General features: G+C 50.6%; 1 protein-coding gene across 1 annotated transcript; it reads right to left on the reverse strand.

Annotated features, from left to right (window-relative positions):
• Positions 1 to 578: 578 nt before the first annotated feature.
• Positions 579 to 22,196, reverse strand: LOC116969600 (zinc finger protein 239-like). Its single transcript, XM_033016430.1, has 4 exons — positions 22,132 to 22,196; positions 4,149 to 4,460; positions 3,102 to 4,003; positions 579 to 625 (listed from the first exon to the last, which is right to left on the reverse strand). Exons 2-4 carry the CDS (start codon positions 4,358 to 4,360, stop codon positions 579 to 581), a joined length of 1,161 nt encoding a protein of 386 aa, XP_032872321.1. The 5' UTR covers positions 4,361 to 4,460; positions 22,132 to 22,196.
• Between the last annotated feature and the right edge of the window lie 426 nt (positions 22,197 to 22,622).

Below are 22,622 nucleotides of genomic sequence, written 5' to 3' on the forward strand. Positions count from 1 at the left end.
ATGCCCCACACCCCCTCTCCCCGGAAAGACTCTTGCTAAGATTGAAAGTAAAAGGCTCTGGAAGTAATATCCGCTGCGCCTCATTTTGAGATTAATCACTGCGGCCCAATTGTCTTGTGGTGTCTTTTTTTATCAAGTTTTGTTCAGATTGACGCTATGTTTTACAAGTTATTCACATGTTTAACTTTACAAAATCTCACCTTGACAACACTTGCTTCCATCTGCACACTGGCAGTTACAGCTATGATGCCACAATGGGATCCATTCCTTGCTGGCCATCCACACTTAGTCCTGCAGGAAGTTTTAAAAAGTTTAAAAACAGGGAGGCTGAAGAGGAGGGGGAGGGGAGGGAGTGCTGGGGGAGGCAGGGGAAGTGCAATTGGATTATTTTTTAAATACTTGGCAGCAAGTGCAATTGGGGGGCTGAATTGGAGGGAAGAGAGTGCTGGGGGATAATCGGAAATAAGCTGTCCGTGCACATTTGGGGGCTTTGGGTGAGTTGAGGATTATTGCATTGGGGGAACAGGTGAGTGGTGGAATATTGCATTAAGGGAACTGGTTACGTTGGGGGACCAGGCCTACCGTGTGACAGGAACACACTGGTCCCACTTGGTCTGGTACCAAGCTAAAAGTTTGTATCAGCAGAGTTAAACAATGTTCACCATTGAAGGCTGAATTGGCTTCAAACAGTGAGGATTGGTAAAGAATAGCCTGAAACAAAATGTAACATTGCTTGCTGTCAAAAAAGTATGTTGTGCAGAATGTGTATAATCACTGCCCTTTTTCTTCTGCAACATTGGTGACGGCTGCGTTAGAAAAAGGTGACAGTGTTCACTGGGATTTGACCACAATTGAATCAATGGATCATATTTTGTACAGCTAATCCATTATTTGTCAGACATACCTTGCAGTACAAATCTTCAGTCTCTTCATAAAGGCAAGAGTGGGCATGTTGCTATAGAAACTCCTGAGGAATGACCCTTGTAGGGAAGGAAGCATTTCCTAATCTAATCAAATCCATTAAACAAATAAAACACAACAGCGGCCAAACGATATTGCCAGCTGCAGGAACTATCTTTGAAGTAGTGGGGAGGTGTGCAACTGCCCTACAGCTACAGATATGCATGGAGGCGAGAATCATTTCTTATCATTTCTGGAGATCGTTGGCATTTTCTTTCATTATTGATAACAACATGAATTCTGAAGAATTCCGAAAAACACAGTGAGGTCATAAAAAAACTGGTTTTATTTGTTACGTAAGGCACAAATACGTCAAGCCTCTCTTTTAAAAAAAAACACATTTAAATGCCTTTAAGTTTTTGGGCCAGTGGCAGCCAGCTGGTACTGTGAGCAGTCGGCTGTTTGCAGCTTGGCTCCCTATAGCATTTTCACTTGGGTACAGTATGAATAAGAAGATGCTGGTACTGTTGATGGTCTGCTCCACGACAGGGCCAAGGAGGGGCTTATATAAGGAACACTTCTCCATGCGTTTCCCACCACGGATGGCTGACCTGCTGAGTTCTACCGGCACTTTGGAGGGGAATCAATACTCCAGGACTTGATTAGGTCGGGGGGGGGGGAAATCTCCTTAATTTGAAGAATTCAATGTTCATGTCATTGGGCTGGAAGCTATGAGGTGCTGTTCCTCCAGTTTGTGTGTCACATCACTCTGGCAATGGAGGAGGCCCAGGCAAAAAGGTCAGTGTGGGAATGGGAAGGGGAGTTAAAATGGATCGCAACTGGGAGTGTTTGTGTTTGGTCCTTATCCGTCCTTAGCCTGGGCGGACCGAGCGCAATGCAGAGTGGGGGGGATCGAGGACCAGATAGAAGGAACAGCAGATGCTGGTTTACAAAAAGAGACACAATCTCCTGGAGTAACTTGCACGTCTGGAGAGCATGGACAGGCAACATTCTAGGTCAGGACCCTTCTTCAGACTGCTTGGTGTGGAGGGTGGAGAAAGTTGGAAAGGAGAGGTGGGAGTGGTCGCCTTATATTCCCTTCGCTCTACAGATGCCGCCTGACCCACTGAGTTCCTCCACCGCTTTAGAGGGAATGGACAGACGACGTTTTGAGTCAGGACCCTTCTTCAGACTGAGTGGAGAGGGTGGGTGGGGGGAGGACGCTGGAAAAGAGAGATGGAGGCTGGACAAAGCCTGGCAAGTGATAGGTGAACACAAAATGCTGGAGTAATTCAGCGGGACAGGCAGCATCTCTAGAGAGAAGGAATGGGTGACGTTTCAGGTTGAGACCCATCTTCAGAAGTGATAGGTGGATATAGGTGAGGGAGACACAAGAAACTGCAGATGCTGGAATCTTGCACAGAACACAATTTAGTTAGATGCACAGAATATTTTGCCCAGAGTAGGGGAATCGAGGACCAGAGGACATGGGTTCAAGGTGAAGGGGAAAAGATTTAAAAGGAAACTGAGGGGTAACATTTTCACACAGGGTGGTGGGAGTATACAACAAACAGTCAGAGGAGGTAGTTGAGGCTGTGACTATCCCAAGAAACAGTTAGACAGTTACATGGATAGGCCAAATTTGCAGGGATATGGACCAAACACAGGAAGATGGGACTAGTGTAGCTGGGACATGTTGGTCGGTGTGGGAAAGTTGGGCCGAAGGGCCTGTTTCCACACTGTATCACTTTATGACTAACACAAATTGCTGGAGTAACTCAGCGGGTCAGACAGCATCTGTGGAAGACATGGATAGGTGACATTCACAGAGTGCTGGAGTAACTCAGCGGGACAGGCAGCATCTCTGGAGACAAGGAATGGGTGATGTTTCGGGTCGACACTGAAGATGGGTCTCGACCCTGAAACGTTACCCATTCCTTCCTGCGTCTACCTAAACTGTGCCTATCCACGTGGCGATGTGCCAGCAGGCTGGAGGAGCGGGCAAAGGCCTTGCTGCAGAGCGGGCAGGTGAAGGGGCGCTGGACGGTGTGGTCTCGTCGTTGCTCCAGCAGATGGTCAAGGCGGGTGATTCCCTTTACACACTCAGCGCACACAAAGGGTCTCTCTCTGATGTGTAACCGCTGGTGCTCCCGCAGCCCCCATGCTCTCTTGTCACAGTGGGAGCAGTTGCTCGCCGGCGTGGGTCCGCCGGTGCTGCCGCAACCCCCGTGAGCTGTCAAACTCCTCACCGCAGTACGGGCAGTCGTAGGGCTGGCCACTGGTGTGCACGTGCTGGTGAGGCGGGGCGTAGGAGGCCATGGTGAAGCGCTCTCCACACACCGGGCTGGGGACGGGACGGTCGCCGGCATGCACTCGCTGGTGGGACAGCAGCCGGGTGGAGTTGGTGAAGCCCTTGCCGCACTGGGCACAGGTGTAGGGGCGCTCGCCGGTGTGGGTGAGCTGGTGGGACAACAGGTGACTAGACTGGGTGAAGCCCTTGCCACACTGGGCGCAGGTGAAGGGACGCTCGCCGGTGTGGACGCGCTGGTGCACCAGCAGGCTGCTGGAGTGGGTGAAGCCCTTGCCGCACTGGATGCAGGTGTAGGGGCGCTCGCTGGTGTGGGTGAGCTGGTGGGAATACAGCCTAGTGGAGCTGTTGAAGCCCTTGCCGCACTGGGCGCAGCTGTAGGGGTGCTCGCCGGTGTGGGTGCGCCGGTGCTCCAGTAGGTTGCTGGAGTGGGTGAAGCCCTTGCCGCACTGGATGCAGGTGTAGGGACGCTCGCCAGTATGGGTGCGCTGGTGGGACAGCAGCTTGCTGGAGGAGGTGAAGCCCTTGCCGCACCTAATGCAGGTGTAGGGGCGCTCGCCGGTGTGGTTGCGTTGGTGCACCAGCAGGCTGCTGGAGTGGGTGAAGCCCTTGCCGCACTGGGCGCAGGTGTAGGGGCGCTCGCCGGTGTGGGTGCACTGGTGCGACAGCAGCCTAGTGGAGTTGGTGAAGCCCTTGCTGCACTGAGCACAGGTGTAGGGACGCTCGTCGGTGTGAGTGCGCTGGTGTATCTTCAGGTGGTTGGACGTCTTGAAGCCTTTGCCGCAGTTGGAGCAGGTGAAGGGTCGCTCACTGCTGTGCACCCGCCGATGATCCCCCAATGCCGACGACAGGGCAAAACTCTTGCCGCAGGTGGAGCAGCCATGGGGCTTCTCGCCCGTGTGCACCCGCCGTCTTGAAGCTCTTGCCGCAGTCGGAGCAGGTGAAGGGCCTCTCGCCGGAGTGCACGCGGTTGTGCCGCTGCAGCTTGTCATAGCAGGTGAAGCTCTTGCCGCACTCCGAGCAGTCGAAGGGGCGTTCTCCCGTGTGCACCCGCCGGTGGAGCTCCAGCTGGCTCGGGTACTGACTGGCCTGGCCACACACGTCACACTCATAACGCTTCTCCTTGTTGTGTCCCGTCATGCGGTCCTCCATCGCAGCTCAGCAGCTCGAAGCTCAGCCCGCACACCGAGCAGATGGGGGGGGGGGGGCTCACCATCCTCGTCTCTCCGTCCACGGCACCGGCTCTTAAGCCCTGCAGGAGGGGAACACAGAGGGTCAACAAGCTGGCAAACAGGACATTACAGATCCGATCTTTGTCCGGAAGCAAGGTGGCGGAACAAGATGGCGGAGGCTGGTTGCTAAAATGGGTCCTATAATCACCCATGAATCTGCCCATGACCGCACTACGTGTTTTGCGTAGGAGTAGGCCATCTTGCTCTGCTATAAGATCTTTGATTGGCTCTAGCCCAAGTGGGAGCAGAGTTAGAAGTGAGTCAGTGAGGGGAAAACAATTGAAAACTGAGGAAGAGAGAGGAGAATTCAATGTTAATCCCATAAGGACGCAAGGTCCCCAGACGGAATATGAGGTGCTGTTCCTCCAATTTCCGCTGTTGCTCACTCTGGCAATGGAGGAGACCCAGGACAGAGAGGTCGGATTGGGAATGGGAGGGGGAGTTGAAGTGCTGAGCCACCGGGAGTTCAGGTAGGTTTTTGCGGACTGAGCGGAGGTGTTCGGCGAAACGATCGCCCAACCTACGCTTGGTCTCCCCGATGTAAATCAGCTGACATCTAGAGCAGCGGATGCAGTAGATGAGGTTGGAGGAGATACAGGTGAACCTTTGTCGCACCTGGAACGACTGCTTGGGTCCTTGAATGGAGTCGAGGGGGGAGGTGAAGGGACAGGTGTTGCATTTCTTGCGGTTGCAACGGAAAGTGCCCGGGGAGGGGGTGGTGCGGGAGGGAAGGGAAGAATTGACGAGGGAGTTGCGGAGGGAGCGGTCTTTGCGGAAGGCAGACATGGGAGGAGATGGGAAGATGTGGCGAGTGGTGGGGTCACGTTGGAGGTGGCGGAAATGGCGGAGGATTATGTGTTGTATTTGGCGGCTAGTGGGGTGAAAGGTGAGGACCAGAGGGACTCTGCCCTTGTTGCGAGTGCGGGGGATGGGGAGAGAGAGCAGTGTTACGGGGTATGGATGAGACCCTGGTGTGAGCCTCATCTATGGTGGCGGAGGGGAATCCCCGTTCCCTGAAGAACGAGGACATTTGAAGAAGGGGTCTGAAGAAGGGTTTCGGCCCGAAACGTCGCCTATTTCCTTCGCTTCATAGATGCTGCTGCGCCCGCTGAGTTTCCCCAGCAATTTTGTGTACCTTTGAAAACTGAGGAATTTTGTTTGTAAATTAGGCAATTTATCAGTCAATATAAGCAAGATGGCTATTAGGGAGCAACAGTGAGGGAGCGGCCTTGTGAGGGAAGTGCCCTGTGAGAAAAGTGCGAGTCTTTGGCTCGAGAGTCTTCGGCGAGGAGGCTGAGGAGAGGAGGCTACGCAAAACGCTGGAGAGGGAGAGACGAAAGAAGGATATGTCAGGCAAGGACACTGCTGGTGCCTCTGGCTGCTACAAATGTGAGGTGCATCCAGGTACAGCTCCTGAAGGACCGTGTTAGGGAACTGGAGAAGCAAGTGGAGGACCTCAGGTTCATCCGAGAAACTGAGTCGTTCCTCGACAAGTCCTACAGTAAGATTGTTACACCTAAGGTACTAGAAGAGAGAAGGGGGGGTGACGGTGAGAAAGGGAGGGAAGCATGGAATGCAAACGTCCCCAGGTGTTGTACCTCTTGTGAACAGGTTCACCCACTTAGAAGGTGAACAGCCGGAAGTGGTAGTGCATGTCGGCACAAATGATGTCGGAAAGAAGGGGATGAATATTCTGCAGCGTGACTTTAGAGAGCTCGGAAAAATGCTGAAAGCAGGACCTCCAGGGTTGTTCGCTCCGGTTTGTTTCCAGTTCCCCGTGCTGGCGAGAGCAGGAACAGGGAGATACGGGACCTGAATGTGTGGCTGAGGAACTGGTGCACGGGCAGGGATTTAGATTCTTAGATCACTGGGATCTGTTTTGGAGTAAAGGGGAACTGTACAAAAGGGACGGATTGCATCTTAACAGGTGGGGGAACCAGCATTCTGGCAGGCAGGTTTGCCACTGCCACACGGGTGGTTTAAAACTCAATATGGGGGTGGGGTGTCAAATGGGATAGTTGAGGATAGAGTTAAAGGGAAAGGGTTTCTTAAATGTGTGAGCGGAGAGGCAGAGGGGTGTAAAATGAGGGTAGAAGCAATAGGTAGCAAGGTGAAAAGTTAAAGTGGCAGGCAGACAAATCCAGGGCAAAAATCAAAAAGGGCCACTTTTCAACATAATTGTATAAGGGGTAAGAGTGTTGCAAAAACAAGCCTGAAGGCTCAATGTCTCAATGCAAGGAACGTTCCATATAACCATATAACAATTAAAGCACGGAAACATGCCATCTCGGCCCTACAAGTCCACACCGAACACTTATTTTCCCCTAGTCCCATCAACCTGCACTCAGAACATAACCCTCCATTTCTTTTCCATCCATATACCTATCCAATTTATTTTTAAATGATAAAATCGAACCTGCCTCCACCACTTCCACTGGAAGCTCATTCCACACAGCTACCACTCTCTGAATAAAGAAGATCCCCCTCATGTTACCCCTAAACTTCTGTCCCTTAATTCTGAATTCATGTCCTCTTGTTTGAATCTTCCCTACTCTCAATGGGAAAAGCTTATCCACGTCAACTCTGTCTATCCCTCTCATCATTTTAAAGACCTCTATCAAGTCCCCCCTTAACCTTCTGTGCTCCAAACAATAAAGACTTAACTTATTCAACCTTTCTCTGTAACTTAGTTGTTGAAACCCAGGCAACATTCTAGTAAACCTCCTCTGTACTCTCTCTATTTTGTTGACATCCTTCCTATAATTGGGCGACCAAAATTGCACACCATACTCCAGAATTGGTCTCACCAATGTACAATTTTAACATTACATCCCAACTTCTATACTCAATGCTCTGATTTATAAAGGCTAGCACACCAAAATCTTTCTTTACCACCCTATCTACATGAGATTCCACCTTCAAGGAACTATGCAGTTATTCCTAGATCCCTCTGTTCAATTGCATTCCTCAATTCGCTACCATTTACCATGTACGTCCTATTTTAATTTGTGCTACCAAGATGTAGCACCTCACACTTATCAGCATTAAACTGCATCTGCCATCTTTCAGCCCATTCTTCCAAATTGCCTAAATCTCTCTTTAGACTTTGGAAATCTAATCTTCGTAATAAGGTGGATGAATTGAATGTGCAGATAGTTATTAATTACTATGATATAGTTGGGATCACGGAGACATGGCTCCAGGGTGACCAAGGCTGGGAGCTGAACATCCAGGGATATTCAATATTCAGGAGGGATAGACAGAAAGGAAAAGGAGGTGGGGTAGCGTTGCTGGTTAGAGAGGAGATTAACACAATAGAAAGTAAGGACATTAGCTTGGTGGGTGTGGAATCGATATGGGTAGAGCTGCGAAACACTAAGGGGCAGAAAACGCTAGTGGGAGTTGTACAGGCCACCTAACAGTAGTAGTGGAGTTGGGGATGGCATCAAACAGGAAATCAGAAATGCGTGCAACAAAGGTAAAACAGTTATAATGGGTGACTTCAATCTACATATAGATTGGGTGAATCAAACTGGCAAGGGTGCTAAGGAAGAGGATTTCTTGGAATGTATGCGGGATAGTTTTCTAAACCAACATGTAGACGAACCAACGAGAGAGCAGGCTATTCTAGACTGGGTATTGAGTAATGAGGAAGGGTTAGTTAGCAGTCTTGTTGTGCGTGGCCCCTTGGGCAAGAGTGACCATAATATGGTTGAGTTCTTCATTAGGATGGAGAGTGACATTGTTACTTCAGAAACAAGGGTCCTGAACTTAAAGAAAGGTAACTTTGAGGGTATGAGATGTGAATTGGCCAAGACAGACTAGCAATTGATTCTTAAAGGGTTGACGGTGGATATGCATTGGAAGGCATTTAAAGACTGCATGGATGAACTACAACAATTGTTCATCCCAGTTTGGCAAAATAATAAATCAGGGAAGGTAGTGCCTCCATTGATAACAAGGGAAATCAGGGATAGTATCAAAACAAGGGATGAAGCATACAAATTAGCCAGAAAAAGCAGCCTACCAGAGGACTGGGAGAAATTCAGAGTCCAGCAGAGGAGGACAAATGGCTTAATTAGGAAAGGGAAAATCGATTATGAAAGAAAACTGGCAGGGCACATAAAAACTGACTCCAAAAGTTTTTATAGATATGTGAAGAGAAAAAGATTAGTTAAAACAAATGTAGGTCCATTGCAGCAGGATACAGGTGAATTGATCATGGGGAACAAAGACATGGCAGACCAATTGAATAATTACTTTTGTTCTGTCTTCACTGAGGAAGACATAAATAATCTGCCGGCAATAGCAGGTGACCGGGTGTCAAATGAGATTGAGGAACTGAGTGAAATCCAGTTTAGCCCGGAAGTGGTGTTAGGTAAATTGAATGGATTAAAGGCCGATAAATCCTCAGGGCCAGATAGGCTGCATCCCAGAGTACTTAAGGAAGTACCGGCAGAAATAGTGGATGCATTAGTGATAATTTTTCAAAACTCTTTAGATTCTGGAGTAGTTCCTGAGGATTGGAGGGTAGCTAATGTAACCCCACTTTTTAAAAAGGGAGGGAGAGAGAAAATGGGGAATTACAGAGTAGTTAGTCTAACATCGGTAGTGGGGAAACTGCTAGAGTCAGTTATTAAAGATGAGATAGCAGCACATTTGGAAAGTGGTGAAATCATTGGACAAAGTCAGCATGGATTTACGAAAGGCAAATCATGTCTGACGAATCTTATAGAATTTTTCGAGGATGTAACTAGTAGAGTGGATAAGGGAGAACCAGTAGATGTGTTATATCTGGACTTTCAGAAGGCTTTCGACAAGGTCCCACATAAGAGATAAGTATACAAACTTAAAGCACACGGCATTGGGGATTCAGTGTTGATGTGGATAGAGAACTGGCTGGCAGACAGGAAGCAAAGAGTAGGAGTAAATGGCAGGCAGTGAGTAGTGGGGTAACGCAAGGCTCAGTGCTGGGACCCCAGTTATCTTAGATTACTAAAACTCTGTTCTTGACCGGCTTTGGCCATCTGTGCTGTGATCTCCGAGAGAACGCCGCCACCTACGGCCGTCATTTTTGGCCACCTTGCTCAGAGCCCCCCTCCGCCATATGTGTGCCAAGGATTTTTCCTGTCGATGAGAAATGACAGAGATGTTAATGTTTTAACAAAATTCCCCATTCTCTCTGTTGCCCCTGCTGGCGGCAGGGGGGAGGGACTATAAAACCAGGAAGTGGTGTGCCTCACAGTCTCTTCAAGATGGAGGAAGGCAGAGGGTCATGTTTCTCTGAGATGTGAATAACACTGAACACATGTCTACTCAAATGTAAGTGTCCTTAGTGGTTCTAAAACGCTTGCAGAATGTGTCTATTGGTTCTAAAATGTTTGAAAATCGTTTATTGGCTCTAAAATGTTTGCAAAAAGTGTCTCTTTTGGTCCTACAATGCTTGCAGAATGTGTCTTTTTTGGTTCTAAAATATTTTTTAGGTTCTCCCCCCTTCCTCTCCCCCCCCCCTCCTCTTGCCCTCTCCTCTCCCACCTATCCTCACCACACTCTCCTCTCCTCTCCCCCCTCTCTCTCTTCCCTCTTTTTCTCCCCCCTCCCCTCAATCCCCTCCCCCACCATTCCTCCCCTAAACCCCTCCCCTCCACACACCCCTACCCCCTTCCCTCCACCCTCCCTCCCCCTCCCTGCTCCCCACCTCTCGTCCTCCCTTCTCAGCACACCTCTCTCGCCCCCCCTCTCGCTCACCCCTCTCCTCGCCCTCACCCTCTCTCCTCCCCACCTCCCCCGCTCTCTCTCTCCCCTCCCCCCATCCATCCCCTCCCCCACCCTCCCTCCCTCCCCTAAACCCCCTCCCCACCACACCGCCTACCCTCTTCCCTCCCTCTCCCTGCTCCCCACCTCTCCTCCCTCTCAGCACCGCCTCTCTCTCCCCCTCACTCTCACCCTCTCTCTCTCCTCCCCTCCTCCCCCACCTTTCCCTCCTCACCCACCCTCCCTCTTCTCCTCCTTGCCACCCCCCCTCCCTCTTGCCCCTCTCTCTGTGTCTCTGTCTCTCTCTGTCTCTGCCCCTTCTCTCTCTGCCCTCACTCTCTACCCCCCCCCCACTCTAGATGTGACTGCAGGTTGGGGGTTATGCGTCAGTAGATAGGGTGGTTATGGGGTAAAAGGAGCAAATTAATAATATTAATATAATATCAAGGGGGGTAATTAGCGTGAGTGCGGGGGGGGGGGGATAGTTAGTGTGTGTGACGCTGCATGCCACCTCCACCCCCCCCCCACAACCGCACGTTGGGGGAACAGACCCAACGGATCTGCACTTGGTCTAGTTTACAATATATATTAATGATTGGACGAGGGAATTGAATGCAACATCTCCAAGTTTGCGGATGACACTAAGCTGGGGGGCAGTGTTAACTGTTAGGAGGATGCAAGGAGGCTGCAAGGTGACGGATAGGCTGGGTGAGTGGGTAAATGCATGGCAGATGCAGTATAATGTGTATAAATGTGAGGTTATCCACTTTGGTGGCAAAAACACGAAAGTAGACTTTTATCTGAATGTTGGCCGATTAGGAAAAGGGGAGATGCAACGAGACCTGGGTGTCATGGTACACCAGTCATTGAAAGTGGGCATGCAGGTGCAGCAGGCAGTGAAGAAATCGAATGGTATGTAGCATTCATAGCAAAAGGATTTGAGTATAGGAGCAGGGAGGTTCTACTGCAGTTGTACAGGGTCTTGGTGAGACCACACCTGGAGTATTGCGTACAGTTTTGGTCTCCTAATCTGAGGAAAGACATTCTTGCCATAGAGGGAGTACAGAGGAGGTTCACCAGACTGATTCCTGGTATGTCAGGACTTTCATATGAAGAAAGACTGGATAGACTCGGCTTGTACTCGCTAGAATTTAGAAGATTGACGGGGGATCTTATAGAAACTTACAAAATTCATAAGGGGTTGGACAGGCTAGATGCAGGAAGATTGTTCCCGATGTTGGGGAAGTCCAGAACAAGGGATCACAGTTTAAGGATAAGGGGGAAATCTTTTAGGACCGAGATGAGGAAAACATTTTTCACACAGAGAGTGGTGAATCTGTGGAATTCTCTGCCACAGAAGGTAGTTGAGGCCAGTTCATTGGCTATATTTAAGAGGGAGTTAGATGTGGCCCTTGTGACTAAAGGGATCAGGGGGTATGGAGAGAAGGCAGGGATGGGATACTGAGTTGAATGATCAGCCATGATCATATTGAATGGCGGTGCAGGCTCGAAGGGTCGAATGGCCTCTACTCCTGCACCTATTGTCTATGTTTCTATGGCCCTCTCTTGTCTCTCTCTCTGTGTAACTGGCTCGCTTTCTCCCTCTCTCTATCCATCTGTCTCTCTCTGTCCCCCTCTCTCTCTCTGTCTCTCTCCATCTCTCTCTTCCTTCTTTCTCCCTGTCTCTCTCTCTATCTCTCGCTCTGTCCCTCCCTCTCTCTGCATCTCACTTCTCTCTCTCTGTCTCTTTCCCATCTGCCTATCTCTCCCTACGTGCCTCACTGTTTTTCTCTCTCTCTATCTGTCTCTGCATCTCTCTCTCTGTCTGTCTCTCTCCTTCTCTTTCCCTCTCTATCTCTCTCTCTCTCTCTCTGTATCTCTTTCTCTATTTCTCTCCCACTGTTTGTCTCTCTCAATTTTCAATTTTTAAATTCAAAAACTTTATTCGCATGATAAAAAATACATTGTTATATTGCCAAAGTATATAACATGACATACATATTTAAGATGCATAAATATAAATACAAGTCTACAGTGCATGGATAGATATGTCCCTATACATAAACTCGCAATAGGCCTATAGCCCTTTATAGATGCTACACGTTCTTGCAGCTGCAGCAGTACAACACAATAGCAAGTTTAGCAATTAAATATTCATTTCTATGTGTCAGTTAATGTCGATTAGTGTGTGCGTACACATGTGCATGTTGGTCATTCACCGTCTCTCAGGTTGTGGCATGCTGTTACGTATTGTGCCTTATTTCCTTCGCCAATTATTATTCTTAGTTTTGATGTATCATCTAGTTCTTTAAAATCAGGGGTTGCCACACTGAGTTTATCAAAATATGCTTTCCATGTTTTGTCAAATGTTTTGCATTTTAGGAGGAAGTGCATCTCTGTTTCAACCTCATCTGTCAAACAGTGGCTGCATATTCTGTTTTGTCTTGGTTGCCAGAATCTCTTCTGTCTTCCTGTCTCTCTCTTTCCCCCTCCCTCTGTCTCTCTGTCTCTCCCTCTCACTCTCTCTATCTCTCTCTCCCTGTCTCTCTCTCTCTCACATGCTCATAGATACATAGAAAATAGGTGCAGGAGTAGGCCATTCGGCCCTTCGAGCCTGCACCGCCATTCAATATGATCATGGCTGATCATCCAACTCAGTATCCCGTACAGCCTTCTCTCCATACCCCCTGATCCCTTTAGCCACAAGGGCCACATCTAACTCCCTCTTAAATAGAGCCAATGAACTGGCCTCAACTACCCTCTGTGGCAGTGAGTTCCACAGATTCACCACTCTCTGTGTGAAAAATGTTATTCTCATCTCGGTCTTAAAGGATTTCCCCTCTATCCTTAAGCTGTGACCCCTTGTCCTGGACTTCCTTGTCTCTCTCTGTGTCACTCCCTCTCTCTCTTTCTCTCTCTGCCTCATTCTCTCCCTCTCTCTGTCACCCCCCCTCCCTCTCTCTCTGTCTCTCTCTCCCTCAGTCTCTCCCTCTCTCGCTTCCTCTCTCTCTCCCTCTCTGTCTCTCTCTCTGTCTCTCTCTCCCTCAGTCTCTCCCTCTCTCGCTTCCTCTCTCTCCCTCTCTGTCTCTCTCTCCGTTTCTCTCTCACTCTCTCTGTCTCTCTCTCTGTCTCTCACCCCCTCTCTCTGTGACTATATCTGTCTCCCCCTCTCTCTCCCTCTGTCTCCCTCTGTGTCTCCCACTGTCACTCTCTCTGTCTCTCTCCGTCTCTCACTGACTGTCTCTCTCTGTCTCTCTCTCTCTCGCTGCCTCTCTTTCTCTGTTTCTCACTGTCTCTCTCTCTGTCTCCCTCTCCGTTTCTCTCTGTCTGTTTCTGTCTTTCTTTCTCTCTCTCTGCATCTCTCTCTATTTCTCGCTGCCCCTCTCTCTATCTCTCTCTGCTTTTCTCTGCCACTGTCCCTCTCACTGACACTCTCTCTTTCACCCTCTCTCTCTTTCACCCTCTCTCTCTCTTTCTCTCTCGCTCTCTCTGTCTGCCTCTTAGTCTCTGTCTCTCTCTGTCTCTCACTGGCCCTGTCTCTCTCTCCCTCAGTCTCTCCCTCTCACTCCCCGTCTCTCTCTCACTCTCTCTATGTCTCTCTCTCTTTCTGACTCTCTCTCTTATCTCTCTCTCTCCCCATCTCTCTGCTTCTGTAACTCTCTCTCTCTCTCTCTCTCTCTCTCTCTCTCTCTCTCTCTCTCTCTCTCTCTGTCTGTTACACTGTATCTCTCTTTGTATCGGTCTCTCTCTCCCTTTCTCTCTTTCTCTCTCTCTCTATCTCTCCCTGTCTCTATCTCTCTCTCTGTCTCTCTCTCTCCCTCCCCCTCTCTCTTTCTCTCTGTATTGAGTTTGTAATGAGAAGTTGGGAGGTCACGTTGCAGTTGTACAAGACGTTGGTGAGGCTGCATTTAGAGCATTGGGTTCAGTTGTGGGCACCGTGTCACAGGAAAGATGTCGAGCTGGAAAGAGCGCGGAGAAGATTTACGAGGATGTTGCCGGGACTCGAGGAGCCTGAGCTACAGGGAGAGGTTGGGGCAGGGCTGGGACTCTATTCCTTGGAGCACAGGAGATGAGGGGTGATCTTATGGAGGTGTACAAAATCACCAGGGGAATAGATCGGGTAGACGCACAGAGTCTCTTGTCCTGAGATGAGGAATCGAAGACCCGAGGACATGTGTTCAAGGTGAGTGAGGCGGGGGTGGGAAAAAATTGAATAGGAAACTGAGGAGCAACACAGTGGGTGTATGGAACGAGCTGCCGGAGGAGGTAGTTGAGGCTGAGACTATCGCAACACTAGTACAGGTAGTTGGGGCATGTTGGTCGGGGTGGGTCTAGTGTAGATGGGGCATGTTGGTCGGGGTGGGACTAGTGTAGATGGGGCATGTTGGTCGGGATGGGACCATCTTGGTGAACGGCTGCTAGCAGCAGCCGTCCGTCTTAAATTCGTTTTTTTTTAAGTTTTTAGTGAGTCCTGTTTTTTTGTTTGTAGGGGATATGGTCTTTTAATGTGGGGGGGTAGGTGTTACTTTATTTATAGGTCCCTACCTGGTCGGTGTGGCAGCCTTTTTTCCGGGCTGCCCGTCGACCCGTCGTCGTGGCCTACCAGCGGGCTTGGAGCGCCGTTTCTTGGCGGGAACCACCCAGCACCTCGGCCTGCGTGGCGGCACTGCATTGGAGCGCTGGAGCGGAGCGGAGCGGGCGATGCCTTGCCTGGGTCGCCGCGCTGGAGCTCTGGCGAGCTGGACCGCCGTGAGCAACATCTCCGGGCTGCGGGTTTGCGGAGCGGAGAGGCGGCGTGCGTAGAGGCGGCAAGGCGGCAGTGAGGAGAGCGGTCGCCGACTTTTTCATCTGGAGCCTAGGAGCGCCAAACCGGCGCGGCCTTGTCGGCTTCGGCAGCCGCGGGCTCCAACCAAGAAGCGGCCGTTCCAAGTGGCCCAGCCGCCGAAAGGACTCTCCCGACGCCGGGGCAAGACCACCCGGTGAGAACGGCCAGGGACATCGGGCCTCCGTAGAGGCAATTGCGGTGGCCCCAATAGGCCTGACTTTGGGGTGAACAAGGGGTGGGGACTGGACATTGTGCCTTCCTCCACAGTGCTATCCACTGTGGGGGGATGATTTTTTTTGTCTAACTGTAGTCTTGTAGGTCTGTGTCCAAGATGGCTGCCGTGAAGGGAGAGTGGACGCTGGCACGAATTGGTTGCCGCTGCTCTCTCTTCACACTGTGTTTTTGATTTTCTGTTTTTGGATTGAATTCTGTTTTTAATTTGTGTCATTGTGATGTCTTTAATTACTTGTTTTACTCCGATTATATGTTTTTATTCCGATTACTATGTAAGGTGTCCTTGAGATTTTGTATGAAAGGCACCCATTAAATATAAAATTTATTATAGTGTAGATGGGGCATGTTGGTCGGGATGGGACTAGTGTAGATGGGGCATGTTGGTCGGGGTGGGTCTAGTATAGATGGGGCATGTTGGTCGGGGTAGGACTAGTGTAGATGGGGCATGTTGGTCGTGGTGGGACTAGTGTAGATGGGGATGTTGGTCGGGGTGGGACTAGTGTAGATAGGGCATGTTGGTCAGGGTGGGACTAGTGTAGATGGGGCATGTTGGTCGGGGTGGGACTAGTATAGATGGGGCATGTTGGTCGGGTGGGACTAGTGTAGATGGGGCATGTTGGTCGTTGTGGGACTAGTGTAGATGGGGCATGTTGGTTGGGGTGGGACTAGTATAGATGGGGCATGTTGGTCGGGTGGGACTACTGTAGATGGGGCATGTTGGTCGGGGTGGGACTAGTGTAGATGGGGCATGTTGGTTGGGGTGGGACTAGTATAGATGGGGCATGTTGGTCGGGGTGGGACTAGTGTAGGTGGGGCATGTTGGTCGGGGTGGGACTAGTGTAGATGGGGCATGTTGGTCGGGGTGGGACTAGTGTAGATGGGGCATGTTGGTCGGGTGGGACTAGTGTAGATGGGGCATGTTGTCCTCTGGCATGGTGTGGGCAAGTTGGGCTGAAGGGCCTGTTTTTGTGCGCTCTCTCTCTCTCTCCCCCTCTCTGTCTGTGTCCCGCTCTGTCTCTTTCTCTCGCTCTCTCTCTCTCTGTCTCTCTCTATCTTTCTCTATCTCTCATTTTACCATCTCTCCCTCTGACTCTCCATCTATCTCTCTATCTCTCTCTCTCTGTCTGTCTCTGTGTCTCTTAATGTCTCACTATCTCTCTCTCTCTCTCTCTCTCTCTCTCTCTCCATCTCTCTCTCTATCTGTTTCTTTCGTTCTCTCTCTGTCTCTCTCTCCGTCTCTGTCTCTCTCTCAGTCTTGCTCTCTCTCTCTCTCTGTCCCACTATGTCAATCTCTCACTCTCTCTCTCTGTGTGTCCCTGTCTGTTTCTCTGTATCTCTCTTTGTATCGGTCTCTCTCTCTGTCTCTCTCTCTGTCTCTCTCTGTCTCTCTCTGTCTCTCTCTCTCGTCTCTCTCTCTCGCTCTGTCTCTCTCTCTCTCTCTGTCTCTCTCTCTGTCTCTCTCTCTGTCTCTCTCTATCTGTCTCTCTCTGTTTCTCTCTCCCTCTCTCTCTCTCTGTCCCTCTGTCACTATCTCTCTCTCCCTCCCTCTCTCTCTCTCTCTCTCTCTCTGTATTGAGTCTAGAAGTTGGGAGGTCACGTTGCAGTTGTACAAGACGTTGGTGAGGCTGCATTTAGAGCATTGTGTTCAGTTGTGGGCACCGTGTTACAGGAAAGATGTCGAGCTGGAAAGAGCGCGGATAAGATTTACGAGGATGTTGCCGGGACTCGAGGGGCCTGAGCTACAGGGAGAGGTTGGGGCAGGCTGGGACTCTATTCCTTGGAGCACAGGAGATGAGGGGTGATCTTATAGAGGTGTACAAAATCACCAGAGGAATAGATCAGGTAGACGCACATAGTCTCTTGCCTTGAGTAGGGGAATCGAAGACCCGAGGACATGTGTTAAAGGTGAGTGAGGAGGGGGTGGGAAATATTGAATAGAAATCTGAGGGGCAACACTCATTGGGTGTATGGAACGAGCTGCCGGAGGAGTTAGTTGAGGCTAGGACTATCGCAACACCAGGACAGGTACATGGATAGGACATGTTTGGTGGGATATGGGCTAAACGCTGGCAGGTGGTTCTTGTATAGATGGGGCATGTTGGTCGGGGTGGGACTAGTGTAGAAGGGGCATGTTGGTCAGGGTGGAACTAGTGTAGATGGGGCATGTTGGTCGGGGTGGGACTAGTGTAGTGGGGCACGTTGGTCGGGGTGGGACTAGTGTAGATGGGGCATGTTGGTCGGGTGGGACTAGTGTAGATGGGGCATGTTGGTTGGGGTGGGACTAGTGTAGATGGGGCATGTTGTCCTCTGGCATGGTGTGGGCAAGTTGGGCTGAAGGGCCTGTTTTTGTGCGCTCTCTCTCTCTCTCTCTCCCCCTCTCTGTCTGTGTCCCGCTCTGTCTATTTCTCTCGCTCTCTCTCTGTCTCTGTGTCTCTTAATGTCTCTCTCTCTCTCTCTCTCTCTCTCTCTCTCTCTCTCTCTCTCTCTCTCTCTCTCTCTCTCTCTCTCTCTCTGTCTCTCCCTCACTCTCTTTCTCACTCTGTCTCATTCTCTCTCTCTCTCTGTGTATATACCTCTCTGTCTCTCTATCTCTGTCTCTCTATTTCGCTCTGCTGCTCTCTCTCTCTCTCTCTCTTTCTCTGTCTCCATCTCTCTCTCTATCTGTTTCTCTTTCGTTCTCTCTCTGTCTCTCTCTCCGTCTCTGTCTCTCTCTCCGTCTCGCTCTCTCTCTCTCTCTGTCCCACTATGTCAATCTCTCTCTCTCTCTCTCTCTGTGTCCCTGTCTGTTTCTCTGTATCTCTCTTTGTATCGGTCTCTCTCTCTGTCTCTCTCTCTGTCTCTCTCTCTGTCTCTCTCTCTCGTCTCTCTCTCTCTCTCTCTCTCTCTCTCTCTCTCTCTCTCTCTCTCTCTCTCTCTGTCTCTCTCTCTGTCTCTCTCTCTGTCTCTCTGTCTCTCTCTCTCTGTCTCTCTCTGTTTCTCTCTCCCTCTCTCTCTCTCTGTCCCTCTGTCACTATCTCTCTCTCTCTCTGTCTCTCTCTCTGTCTCTCTCTGTATTGAGTCTAGAAGTTGGGAGGTCACGTTGCAGTTGTACAAGACGTTGGTGAGGCTGCATTTAGAGCATTGTGTTCAGTTGTGGGCACCGTGTTACAGGAAAGATGTCGAGCTGGAAAGGGCGCGGAGAAGTTTTACGAGGATGTTGCCGGGACTCGAGGGGCCTGAGCTACAGGGAGAGGTTGGGGCAGGGCTGGGACTCTATTCCTTGGAGCACAGGAGATGAAGGGTGATCTTATAGAGGTGTACAAAATCACCAGAGGAATAGATCAGGTAGACGCACATAGTCTCTTGCCTTGAGTAGGGGAATCGAAGACCCGAGGACATGTGTTCAAGGTGAGTGAGGAGGGGGTGGGAAATATTGAATAGAAATCTGAGGGGCAACACTCATTGGGTGTATGGTACGAGCTGTCGGAGGAGGTAGTTGAGGCTAGGACTATCGCAACACCAGGACAGGTACATGGATAGGACATGTTTGGTGGGATATGGGCTAAACGCTGGCAGGTGGTTCTTGTATAGATGGGGCATGTTGGTCGGGGTGGGACTAGTGTAGATGGGGCATGTTGGTCGGGGTGGGACAAGTGTAGATGGGGCATGTTGGTCGGGGTGGGACTAGTGTAGATGGGGCATGTTGGTCGGGGTGGGACTAGTGTAGATGGGGCATGTTGGTCGGGGTGGGACTAGTGTAGATGGGGCATGTTGGTCGGGGTGGGACTAGTGTAGATGGGGCATGTTGGTCGGGGTGGGACTAGTGTAGATGGGGCATGTTGGTCGGGGTGGGACTAGTGACGATGGGGCATGTTGGTCAGGGTGGAACTAGTGTAGATGGGGCATGTTGGTGTGGGGTGGGACTAGTGTAGTGGGGCATGTTGGTCGGGGTGGGACTAGTGTAGATGGGGCATGTTGGTCGGGGTGGGACTAGTGTAGATGGGGCATGTTAGTCGGGGTGGGACTAGTGTAGTGGGGCATGTTGGTCGGGGTGGAACTAGTGTAGATGGGGCATGTTGGTCGGGGTGGGACTAGTGTAGTGGGGCATGTTGGTCGAGGTGGAACTAGTGTAGATGGGGCATGTTGGTCGGGGTGGGACTAGTGTAGATGGGGCATGTTAGTCGGGGTGGGATTGGTGTAGATGGGGCATGTTGGTTTGGGTGGGACTGGTGTAGATGGGGATGTTGGTCGGGGTGGGACTAGTGTAGATGGGGCATGTTAGTCGGGGTGGGGCTAGTGTAGATGGGGCATGTTGGTCGGGTTGGGACTAGTGTAGATGGGGCACGTTGGTCGTGGTGGGACTAGTGTAGATGGGGCATGTTGGTCGGGGTGGGCCTAGTGTCGATGGGGCATGTTGGTCGGGGTGGGCCTAGTGTCGATGGGGCATTTTGGCCGGGGTGGGACTAGTGTAGATGGGGCATGTTGGTCGGGGTGGGCCTAGTGTCGATGGGGCATGTTGGTCGGGGTGGGCCTAGTGTCGATGGGGCATGTTGGTCGGGGTGGGACTAGTGTAGATGGGGCATGTTGGTCGGGGTGGGCCTAGTGTCGATGGGGCATGTTGGTCGGGGTGGGACTAGTGTCGATGGGGCGTTGGTCGGGATGGGCCTAGTGTCGATGGGGCATTTTGGCCGGGGTGGGACTAGTGTAGATGGGGCATGTTGGTCGGGGTGGGCCTAGTGTCGATGGGGCATTTTGGCCGGTGTGGGCAAGTTGGGTCGAAGGGCTTGTTACCGCACTGTATCTCTCTCTCTCTCTCTCTGTCTGTCTCTGTGTCTCTCTCTGTCTCTTTCTCTCTCATTCTGTCTGTCCGTCTCTCTCTCTCTCCCCCCACACTGACGTCACAACAGCTTCTAATTTTCAGCCGGTTTCCTTTACTGTGTCTCAATCTGTCTCTCTGTCTGTCTCTGTCTGTCTCTTTCTCTCTCTCCGTCTCCATCTCTCTCTGTCTCTCTCTCTCTCTCTTCATGTGTCTCTCTGTCTCGCCCTCTCACACTCTGTCTCTCTGTCTCTCTCTGTCTGTCTGTCTCTCTGTCTCTCTGTCCCTCTCTCTCTCTCTCTCTCCCTCTCTCCCTCTCTGTCCCTCTCCCTCTCTCTCCTTCTCTCTGTCCCTCTCTACCTCACTCTCCCTCACTCTCACTCTCTCTGTCTCTCTCTCTCTCTCTCTCTCTCTCACATTCTCTCTGGGACAGAGGATTTGGGTGAACATAGACCCATTCCTGCCAACCGTGGGCCTAACTGCAGATAGATACATAACGTACTCAACACATAGGACAGGAAAGAGAAATGATCTGCAAATAGAAACGCCATTGGCCAGGACAGATATTTATAAGGACAAGCTCTTTGTAAGAACCGCAATGGAATGGAATAAACGAGACAACAATGTCGTCTAAATGTTTAAGAAGGAACTGCAGATGCTGGAAAATCGAAGGTAGACACAAAATGCTGGAGTAACTCAGCGGCTGAAGCAGCATCTATGGAGCGAAGGAAATAGGTGACGATTCGGGTCGTGACCCTTCTTCAGACTCAAGAACCATTTCCTTCACTCCATAGATGCTGCCTCACACGTTGAGTTTCTCCAGCATTTTTGTCTAACAACAAGTCAAATCACCTTCACTGGACAATAGACAACAGGTGCAGGAGGAGGCCATTCGGCCCTTCGAGTCAGCACCGTCATTCAATGGCTGATCATCCCCAATCAGTACCTCGTTCCTGCCTTCTCCCCATATCCGCTGACTCCGCTATCTTTAAGAGCCCTATCTAGCTCTCTCTTGAAAAAAAACATCCAGAGAACCGGCCTCCGCCGCCTTCTGAGGCAGAAAATCCCACAGACTCACAACTCTCTGGGTGGAAAAGTTTCTCCTCATCTCGATCCTAAATGGCCACAGATTCACAACTCTCTGGGTGGAAAAGTTTCTCCTCATCTCACTTCTTTTTTACACAGAGTGGTGAATCTGTGGAATTCTCTGCCACAGAAGGTAGTTGAGGCTAGTTCATTGGCTATATTTAAGAGGGAGTTAGATGTGGCCCTTGTGGCTAAAGGGATCAGGGGGTATGGAGAGAAGGCAGGAATGGGATACTGAGTTGGATGATCAGCCATGATCATATCGAATGGCGGTGCAGGCTCGAAGGGCCGAAGGGCCTACTCCGGCACCTATTTTCTATGTTTCTAAATGGCCACAGATTCACAACTCTCTGGGTGGAAAACTTTCACCTCATCTCAGTCCTAAATGGCCAGATTAATAACTCTCTGGGTGCAAAGGTTTCTCCTCAGCTCCGTTCTAAATGGCCAACGCCTTATTCTTAAACTGTGGCCCGTGTTTCTGGACTCCCCCAACATCGGGAACATGTTTCCTGCCTCTAGCGTGTCCAAACCCTTAACAATCTTATATGTTTCAATAAGATCCGCTCTCATCCTTCAAAATTCCAGTGTACAAGCCCAGCCGCTCCATTCTCTCAGCATATGACAGTCCTGCCAACCCGGGAATTAACCTGGTGAACCTACGCTGGGCTCCCTCAATAGCAAGAATGTCCTTCCTCAAATTAGGGGACCAAAACTGTACACAATACTCCAGGTGTGGTCTCACCAGGGCCCTGTACAACTGCAGAAGGACATGTTTGCCCCTAGACTCAACTCCTCTTGTTATGAAGGCCAACAGGCCAAAACTGCACACAATAGTACAGCAGGTGTGGTCTCACCAGGGATGGAGGGAGAGGGAGAGAGAGAGGGGGAACCGCCTGCCAGTGCGTGTGCATGCTCCCCGTGCTGCATTAAAGGGAATGCATGCATCACTGGCTGCATTACTGCCTCCCGCGCTGCATTATGGAGCTTTTACCCTCACCTGACCTTCACAGCTGCATTCCCGCACCGTTGAGTGACGAACCTGATGTCCACAAAGGCGCTTCCGGCGGGAGGGGGGACGCTTTAGCGCGGCGCACCTGCGCTGGCAAAGCGGGACGGCGGGTCTAATGTGTCCGGGTGGAGGGCGAATAGCCGAATATTGGTTCCGGGTGGATTTTCGGTGCATTGCGAGTGGGATTGAGAAGAAAAAGGACGGGGAGTAGGAGTGAGGGAAGGAGAGGGAGAGAGAGAGAGAGAGAGAGGGGGGGGAGAGGGAGGGAATGATTGGGGGAGAAAGTTTGGGAGAGTTTTGAAAAGTTTTCAGAAACATTTTACGACGTTTTGGAGAAAGAGAGAGAGAGAGAGAGAGAGAGTAGATTATTATCTGAATGGTGGCCGATTAGGAAAAGGGGAGATGCAATGAGACCTGGGTGTCATGGTACACCCGTCATTCAAAGTGGGCATGCAGGTGCAGCAGGCAGTGAAGAAGGC

The sequence above is a fragment of the Amblyraja radiata genome, unplaced genomic scaffold (assembly GCF_010909765.2).
Source record: "Amblyraja radiata isolate CabotCenter1 unplaced genomic scaffold, sAmbRad1.1.pri S89, whole genome shotgun sequence".
In the NCBI taxonomy this organism is placed as follows: domain Eukaryota; kingdom Metazoa; phylum Chordata; class Chondrichthyes; order Rajiformes; family Rajidae; genus Amblyraja; species Amblyraja radiata.